Raw genomic sequence first — 9,664 nt, forward strand, 5'->3', positions numbered from 1 at the left:
AGTGACGTCATCAGCGCCTGAATCTCTTGCAGGCTTCCTGGAAGAAAGGCTCGGACCGCTAGAAGATGGAGACGATTTATTTTTCATTAATGGGGACGACGTTTGAACATTTTGTTTGCTCATTCGTTCAAAATGCTCCCTGAGCTGGCCGGCCGTTTTCACTCCGGTGTCTTTTTCCTCATGTTCCTCCTCCTCCGCTTCCTCCTCCCCGTGTTCTTTTACAAGTTCCTCCACCGAAGTCTCCTCCACATTGTCATGATACCTCTGCTGCCGAGGCGGCAAGGGGGGTAAATCACTACTCGCGCTGCCTCCACCGTCCTCACTCCCAGAATAATCCAAACGCGGACTAGACGGATCGAAAGAGATCTCTTCGCTAATCAAATTCTCAGCAAATGTCACAGATTTTGGTGCACTTTCGCTCTGAGAAGACGATCCATTTCTGCTTTTCTGGCTATTCCTAAGAGATCCCGACAACTGCCTTGATGTCTCCCTGAAACTATTTCCGGCTGTCGCATCTTCGCGGGGAGAATCTACAAAGTCGGCGTCTGCCTCAGACACAGAGCTGGCCAGAGAACCGCCGTACCTCACGGCAGAGCCGCGACTGTCTGTGGAAGACACACTCTCGAGCCGATCTCCCACACTCCTGTCTACGTCTCCACCGACACCATCCGACGCCACCACACGAGGGGAATCCCCGTTGGAAGGGTAATTCCCGGAAAAGTTCGGGGAATCTCGATTGCTGTCGCTGTTGCTATCCATTTGGCACGGCGAGCAGAGGGAGGCACTGCGGGCTGTGGTGGTGTCGTAAGGGTAGAGGCTGCGTATCCGGTTCTGGTGGGACAGCTGGAGTGCGGGGTCCAGTTGTGGGGACTGTGGGGAGCGGGGGGAGGCAGAGGGGGTGGACTGGTCAGACGTGCTTGACCGTGACAGGGAGCCGTCCAGTTGGCGACCAGAGAGACTGCCCTGTTGACCCGTGCAGTGCAGGAGACACGAGGTGGAGACAAATTGTGTGTGTGTGGAGCGTTGAGGCATTCATGAGATGGATAGACGTTGTCACAGAAGACGGCCAGAAGTTTTAAAATAGGGAGACGGTTTTTTAAGGGGAGGGGGGGAGGGAGAGAAAAAACATATTAGTTTTTAGAAATAACCACAGAAACATAGACAACATACAGATGTTACTGGCATGCATGGTGAGGAGGGTAGGCACTTTACTGTCACACACAGAAGATGCGAGTTCCACTCAAGAGCGGGAATATTTTTTTTCGAGTATCTGGTTATTTGCGGGGATGCTGTTTTATATATATATATATATATATATATATATAAAAACTAAACTAACACAAAGTAGTCATGCACGTCATGAATAAGAAAGTTAAGTTGGAGTTGAACTGTCGAATACGAGAGCCCTTTATTCAAAAGACTCTGTGGACATCAAAAGACAGACTCTTGAGTCCAAACATCCATTTCAGACCAACAGAAGAAGTTGAAGTAAAATAGAATTTTTTTAAATACCAAATGTAACAGATACTTGACTCAAAATATCCCCTTTTCAGGGTAAGGATGGGGTGGAGGAATTTAAAGCAAAAAATTACGTCCGTAGTGATATTATAATGTGAAGTTGCGATGGGCTTTTTTTTTTTGTTGGTAACAACTGTTACATTCATAATGAGATCTCCTTTCCTTTCTACTCTGCTGAGTCTGAATCTAAACCTTTAGTTCACAATAAGTATCCGTTGGTGAAACCATTTTATGTATTCTTCTTCTTCTTCTTCTTCTTCTTCTTCTTCTTCTTCTTCTTCTTCTTCTTCTTCTTCTTCTTCTTCTTCTTCTTCTTCTTCTTCGGCATCATCACCATCATCATCATCACCATCATCATCATCAGCAGCAGCAGCAGCAGCAGCAGCAGCAGCAGCAGCAGCAGAAACGCATTAGAAACCCTTCCAAAACACCTTTCTTGGAAAATAAAAAAAGGTACACAAATACAAAACGTCCAATCTGACCTGCATCATCAACGCGTTCCGGTGGGCGTTCTTGACCTTTTCCATCTCAGCTGGGTTGAAAAGTGATCGTTTGCCGCGGGAGTGCGGTGAGGTGGGCGGAGTGACAGAAGACTTGGAGAAAGAAGAAGAGGAAGGTCCTCCCGACTGGGTGGAAGAGAGGCTCTCCATGGAGCTGGAGGTGTCGAGGTGAAGGCTCCGGGGTGCTTCTTGTGTGTCTGTGGGTGGATGGAGAAAGATGAACGAATGTGTAAATGAATGAATGAATAAGCTAAAGAATGAAGGACATAGCAAGACAAAGAGAAAACAAAATAATTATTCATGTGTACATGGATACACACACACACACACACACACACATACACACACACACACACACACACACACACACACACACACACACACAACACACACACACACACACACACACACACTCTCTCTCTCTCTCTCTCTCTCTCTCACTCACTCACTCAATTACACCGACTCGTACACACACAAAATCCATATCTGAAAAGAGGTACATGGGCATGATAACAGACAGAAATCTCACAGAAAAATACGAAATGTGCGTTAGAAGTCCCAGGTTTCACCTTCGATAGACCCATTATCTAACTAGGTCACTCACCAAAGACAGAAACCAGAAACTGCAGGACAAACTGCAGGAGGCGCCTCACGGCCTAGAAGCCCCAAGTGTCACCCTCCAACAACCTACCACCTCGCTACAACAGAATTACAAAGTTACATCTCCACAGTACCTAGTTTGGAGAACTTTGACGTAAAAGATTTTGAGTTTCACAACATGTTAAGCTTTTGCGAAGTCAATTCCTTGAATATCTTGATAACGGCTCTGATTAATCTTACGATTTTGATAGAGCACAGAAAATTTGGTCTCCGACTTCGTGGTCTTAGTAACTCAAAACGGCCAAAAAATAAAAGATAGAACATTGGAAATCTGAGGTAGCGACCCGTCTAGCTAGGTCACTCACCAAACACAGAGACCAAAGCCTGCAGGGCAAACTGTAGGTGGCGTCTCACGGCCTGTTTGCTGAGTCGCAGCGTCACCTTGTCTGAGCCTACGTCAACCAGGTCCAGACCTAAAGAGATGTGAACATGGGAAAGGGTGAGAAGAATGAGGGGGAGATAGAAAAATCATTGAGAGAGAGAGAGAGAGAGAGAGAGAGAGAGAGAGAGAGAGAGAGAGAGAGAGAGAGAGAGAGAGAGAGAGAGAGAGAGAGAGAGAAGGGGATATTGATATTTTAAAAATTACAATCCTTCTATTTAGGCAACAATTGTGTCAGGCGAGGAACTCGTGAGTCAGACACGCCCCACAATTCAAACAAACCTGTGGAAATGGGGCGTTAAAAGGAAGAAAAAGAGATAAAAAGAGAGGATGGATAGAGGGGGGAGTGAGGGGGTGGAGGAGATGATAGTCATTTTTTAAACATGAGAACAGCATTATTTTGCTAAGAGGAGAAAGTCAACGTTTTAAACATGAGATGCCACATTGCCGAGTGTAAATAGTCAACATTTAAAAAAATAATTATACAAGAGTCAGTGCTTTTATAAAAACAAGATAATGCAGTAATTGATTTTAACAGGATAATATCACATTGTATAGATGGGACATAATGTGCCGATTGTAACAGAAGAAGGTAACTGTTAATAACGGGACATAATATTCTTTCAATACAGGAAGTAGTCATTAATTTTTCTCAACGTAACTTTCAATTGGCGATTGTCACATACTATGTAGGTTATGAAATAAAGAGGCATACTCACCTAGAGAGGCGAGAAACTCGTGACAACCAGACACGCCCCACAGGCGCACGTCGACGCAGACATCAATGCCGGACTCACGGGCTGATAGCTTGCTCAGGATCTCTCGGAGCTGTGAGGGAATGTTGAGTGTGAGTTAAAGTGTAGGAGAGAGTCACACGCATATACACACACACACACACACACACACACACACACATACACACACACACACACACACACAAACACACACAAAACCTACACGACAATGCAAGACTCACGTGCTGATAGCTTGCGCATCGATACCATGCTCAACACCACCACCACCAACAACAAACAACAACAACAGCAACAACGACAACAACAACAACAATAGCTACAACAACAACAGCAACACCAGTAACCATGAAATCTTCGTGAGATAATCCCACTCACCACTTGTATGAGCGCCTCTCCTACGTCAAAATTGACCACAAACTTGGACATAGCGCTAACGGAGCTGGTCGGGAGACCTATGGACAGAAAGAAAGGTATAATTTGAGTCTTGTCATACTCACAATGCATTTCAAGAAATTAATGAATAATAACCTGCTACTGAAAAAGTGACATCATCCATCATCATCGTTTTCAATGCCTTTCTCACCCAGGATTAGGCTATAGGCCACGACCACGTTCCACATTTCCCTATCAAGGACGAGCCTCTTGATATTAATCCAAGTCCTCCAACTTTTCTGTACCTTATTCTATGTGACTCTTCTCCACGTTCCATGGGGTCTTCCCTTTGATCTCTTCCCGAGTGTATCCCAATCCAATACTTTCTTAGCTGTGTTTTATTATTATTATTATATCTTACCCAGAAAAGCCTGTAGACTAGCGCTGGCCTGTGTTAGTCTCTCGTTAGGGTCTGACTGAGGGAAGAAGACAGCAGGCGGCAGACCACCGGTGGAGGGTTCGAACCTGAACCCTACAGCCTGCAGAAGGTCCTTCCAGCCAGCCACCTGCCCCACTTTGTTCTCGATACTTTGCTGTGTGGTGAACATGGAGTTTCGACATCCCTGCTGGATGCGCTGAAGAGATTTTTCGACCTGGTGGTAGATTGGTTTCACTTGTTTTAAAGAGTGTTTTATGGCACTTGCAACAAAAAAAGGTCAGATAAGTGCTGACTATTAGGGGTTACAAAAGAGTAATAAACACAAAATTTTAAAAAAGAAGGAGCAGAGTATAGATAAGGACGATAGTTGTTGGATAGAAAAGAAGAAAACTACACCAGAGCATCCGCCAACCATTCCCAGAGACTTTAAAGGGAGGGAAAGGGAAAGGAGGTGGATGGGGACAGTAGACCCCATGAATTGTTTAAGAAAAGTGTAAGATTGTTATAAGTAAATGAATATACACAGGCTTAGTAATATTTTGGTATATAGGCACAGACAAATAATATAATAAGAGGACTTTGGGTGATGTTTAAATCATGTTTCCGGTCATGCTCTTCCAGTCATCCTTAACATCTCTCTCTCTCTCTTTCTCTCTCTCTCTCTCTCTCTCTCTCTCTCTCTCTCTCTCTCTATCGATCTATTTATTTTTGTCTCTCTCTGTTTCTATGTCCCTCTATTTCATTCTGTTTCTCTCACGCACCACCTAGACCAATATACCCCCCTCCCCCGACACCCACACACAAAGACACACACACACACACTCATACACCCTCAAACAACCTCTCCCTCCTCCCATGCACACACATCCCCCCCCCCCTAAACACACACACACACACACACACACACACACTCACCAGATGCAGCAACACCTTCAGCGTCTGCCTGCACGTCCCGTGAGCCTCCACAATCTGACCTAGAGCATGGCCCATCAACGCGACCTTTGAACTCAGGGTCACATCCGCGCCTACCAGCACCCACCCTCCCCAGTTGGACGGATGGGAGAACTGGGCGGTCGTCTGCACCGTTTTGACTGCCTTGGACAACGCTCGAGTGACCTTGACCCCGTCTAGTAGTGACGTATACAGCGTCTTCATCAACAACTTGGAGGCCGGGTCGGGCACGGGCCACAGTGAGAAAAGAACGCACTGCGCCCCGGCTGAGAGAAGTGCTCGAGTTAACCCTACAACACCGTCCGTGTTAACCCTTCCAGCTCTGTCGTCTGTGTAGCCGGAGTTGAGGACGACCAGCTTGGCACGGAGTTTGAGGTTGAGAATGTCTGCGGCTGTGAGGAGGTACTCCGAGAGGGATGGTCCTCCCATCATGCCCAGATCGCTGGAGCTGTCTTCTGAGTCGACGATTGGGAAGTGCTGGCTCGGGCTGGAGAGAAACTCGCCAGGGGAGAGAACGATTGAGGATAACTTCCATGAAATGTGTGTGGCGAAGTGGATTACTTCCACTTGCTCGATTTGATGAAGCACCGCCCCTTTTGTGGCTTCTGGGCCAATCAGAGGCCGGCACGTGAGGAGTTCACCTAAGATCCGCGCCTCAAACTCCGCCCCTGGTATCTCCTGAAGGTGCCAGTGTTGACAGATGATTGGCGTGAGGCGGGGATTGCCTACCACTAGCGCGCCCGATGATTGGATGATGGAACGACCCCTAGTGTCAGTATTTTGAGAGTTCTGGAGTGCGCTGATGGACGGTACAATGATAGTGGTGTACTTCTCGAAGAGGAAACTCTCCGCCTGCTCCCTCCTCAACATGAGGAAAGGGATGAGGTACAGGTCACCTTGAAGAACCAACACAAGATCGATGGTATCGCTAGCCCCGCCCATCCCGCCCCCACTCCCAGCGCTGGTGATAGACTCCGCTTCCTTTAAGTCCGCTATCGCAGCTTCCATGGGCTCGATCAGGAACTGGTACAGAAGAGCCAGAGGCGACTTGCCATTGCCGAACTTTGACCTTAAGCTGAACCGCCTATTGAGACTGCGGACACTCCCACTGGCGTTACTAGCCACGCCCAGACTCCTCATACTGCCCATACTCCCACCCCCGCTGAAAGTCCCGCCTTTCGCCCCACCCACTGTCAAATTACTACCACTGCTCACATTACCCATTGTATTATGACTACTGCTGACATTGTTGGTGGTGCTGCCATTTCCAGAACTGCTGTTGTTATTGTTGTTGTTGTTGTTGTTGCTGCTGCTGCTGTTGATGTTGCCGGCGCTGTTGCTGCTGACGGCGCTGAGGACGCTGCCGAGGCTGTAGCTGCTGGCACCCAGGTTGTGGCTGCGGTTGAGCATGGCCAGGAAGCCGGTGCGGTCAGTGTCGGCGTTCAGGCGGTCACCGAGCTCTTCCAGCTGAGAAGGAAATGTGGCACCGTGATGAGATGAGATGATATAAGATGAGATGAGATAAGAAAAGATTCGACAAGGTAAGATGAATACTCGAAGTGGGATATTTTCTCTAAGAATTGTTAGTTATTTGTTGGATTACGGTTGACTTGAGGGGCTTGTTCAATGGAAAGTCATATTGGGCATGGCTTTTGAGCTTAATTCTTTATTTAAAAATCGCTCCTGAGTCTATTTGCAGCTTTATCACAGTAAGTTTAGTTTGAAATATTATGAATACATTAACATTTTAAGAAAAAAGAAGATATGTCTCGAGTTACAAGCAAGGTTTATTCATTAAAATTTTAAGAAAAGACTGTGGGTTTCAAGCAACGTGAAGATGAAGTTGTACTACAGACAATCAGATATTGATGACAAAAGAAGAAAATAAGAAACAAAAATATTCAGTATCGGGTCAGAAGGTGTGACGACTTCTTAGAGTTATAACAATGATGTTAAAGAAAAAGAGCAACATAATCTAAATCTCCACTAACCTGTAGCTGAAAGACGTCGTCAGCCTCGCTGTCCGTGTCGCTGTACTCATGACCACAGAGCAAGGTGCTCGACCTGGGAACACAGACACAATATGAGGACACATGGCTCGAAATCTTGGTGAAACACATTTTTAAGGACGAAATCAAGCGGCGTAGAATCGATCAGTGCTCGTCAATCTTATTATAGCCAGCGCCCACTTTTGACACCTTAACGTAGGTGGTTGACTGGTGCTCCTGTGTGGTTTGCTCTTTCTTCCTAATCAAATCAATATCTATTGTCCTTATTTCCCTTCCTTTTTGTGTATGTTACCCTCTTATAACGTCCCTAATCTTCGGCACTGATATGACCTTAATGTCTTGCAAGAGCTGCAAAATCATTACTGAAACTAAAGCCACTTTTAAGAGTCTAACATTTTCTTACTGCCTGTCTACATGTATTAATTTCCAGGGGAGGCATTACCTTCGGGAGATCCCATCGCCCTACAAAAGTACCAAATTTTCCATTAGTGGGCGATATCGACAAGGCAGTCAAGTACTGGTGTAGAGGAAGAGTGGCGAGGCTGTGTTTTGTTTTAATAAGAGTTTTACGGAGCTTGCAAAACAATTAGGTCATATAAGTGCTGAAGAGTAGAGGTGTTACATGGGAATAACAAACACAAACAAGAAGGAGGAGAGCTAAGACGAAAGATGTTTAATAGGACAGACGGAGCAAACCACACTAGAGCACCCACCAACTACCCTCAGGAGAGGCTATCAGAAAATGATGTGGACTGACGACACGAAAAGCATGTCGGTGATGACGATATTGTATTGTTAAGGAGTGTGCCTAGAGTGAAAGAGAGAGGGTTATTATGGCTCAAGTTGGACACGTTTGCTAGGTTGGACTCTACATTAATTGACGTACAAAAATGCATAAAGTAATGATGATGATGATGAATGATGCTGATTTGATTGTTATGACAAGGAGGAGGAGGAGGAGGAGGAGGAGGAGGAGGAGGAGGAGGAGGAGAAGAAGAACATTTCGAACGGATAGGCTACCACACACACACACAACAACAACAACAACAACAACAACAACAAATACCAACAACAGCAACAAAGCTAAAACTGACCTGTGCCCAGTGGCCGTGGTGCTGATGTGACTCTCTATGCCCATCGACTCCCGGACCTGACCCACACACTGGTCAAGCAGTGACAGGCCGGACACACTGACCAGTGACTGGGTGTCTCCGGACTCACTGTCTGACTCCAGGTCCGATAGGCGCGTGCTGTGGAACTTGACGATGCCTGCAGAGGGACACAGTTTTTGTTAAGCTTTAGTTAGAGTTTTACGGCACTTGCAAAACAAATAGGTCGTATAAGTTCCAAAGACTATATGTATAACTAAAGACTAATATACAAAGAAAAGAAGGAGTTGGTTTACGTTTTGGTAAGAGTTTTACAGCACTTGCAACACAAATAGGTCACATAAGTGCCGAAGATTAGGGGTGTTACTACGAGAGAGAGAGAGAGAGAGAGAGAGAGAGAGAGAGAGAGAGAGAGAGAGAGAGAGAGAGAGCAGGGAGAGAGCAGAAAACAGACAATGTAATACGGTAACGGCAATTGATCCCAATAATTTCAATTGATAAAATATATGATATCAAAAATAAATTGAGCACATCATTAAACACACACACATAACAACAACAAAAACAACAAAACAACAGTAGCAACAACAACCACAACAACAGCAGCAACAACAACAACAACAACCACAGAAGCAACAACAGCAACAACAACAAAATCCCAAAAATAGCAACAGCAACAGCAATAACAACACCAAAAGTTGCACATTGTCACCTTGTTTTGGCGTCAGCAGCCAGCTGTAAAGATGGCCTGAAGCTATGGAGAAACAGAGGACGAAGCTGTTCTGTGCGGCCACGGTGCTGGTGATCTGCTCGGTGGAGATAGGAGTGAGGTCCATGGTTGTGCCGTTAAAGAGTCCAGCGGAGCCCGCCTGGCGCTCCAGAAGTAGGTCAATGAAGGCGCGGGTACAGGCACGCTCGGCCACTACCAGGGCTTCGTCATGGCGGTCAAGGGAGACCAGAACACGCTGTGTG

The 9,664-nt window shown here is 46.1% G+C and overlaps 1 protein-coding gene across 1 annotated transcript in view; it reads right to left on the reverse strand.

The window, feature by feature from the left end:
• Positions 1-9,664, reverse strand: part of LOC101854989 (tetratricopeptide repeat protein 28) — a gene marked incomplete at its 5' end in the record, with an annotated part of 136,671 nt that overhangs the window by 2,916 nt on the left and 124,091 nt on the right. Inside the window, 10 exon segments of the mRNA XM_013079244.2 lie at positions 1-963; positions 2,001-2,215; positions 2,984-3,091; positions 3,777-3,885; positions 4,188-4,264; positions 4,606-4,837; positions 5,539-7,041; positions 7,566-7,638; positions 8,678-8,852; positions 9,405-9,657. The exon segment at positions 1-963 is cut by the window's left edge and continues 2,916 nt beyond it. Of these exon segments, the coding sequence (XP_012934698.1) occupies positions 1-963; positions 2,001-2,215; positions 2,984-3,091; positions 3,777-3,885; positions 4,188-4,264; positions 4,606-4,837; positions 5,539-7,041; positions 7,566-7,638; positions 8,678-8,852; positions 9,405-9,657 (3,708 nt within the window).

This window comes from Aplysia californica, unplaced genomic scaffold (assembly GCF_000002075.1).
Source record: "Aplysia californica isolate F4 #8 unplaced genomic scaffold, AplCal3.0 scaffold00003, whole genome shotgun sequence".
Classification (NCBI taxonomy): Eukaryota; Metazoa; Mollusca; class Gastropoda; order Aplysiida; family Aplysiidae; genus Aplysia; species Aplysia californica.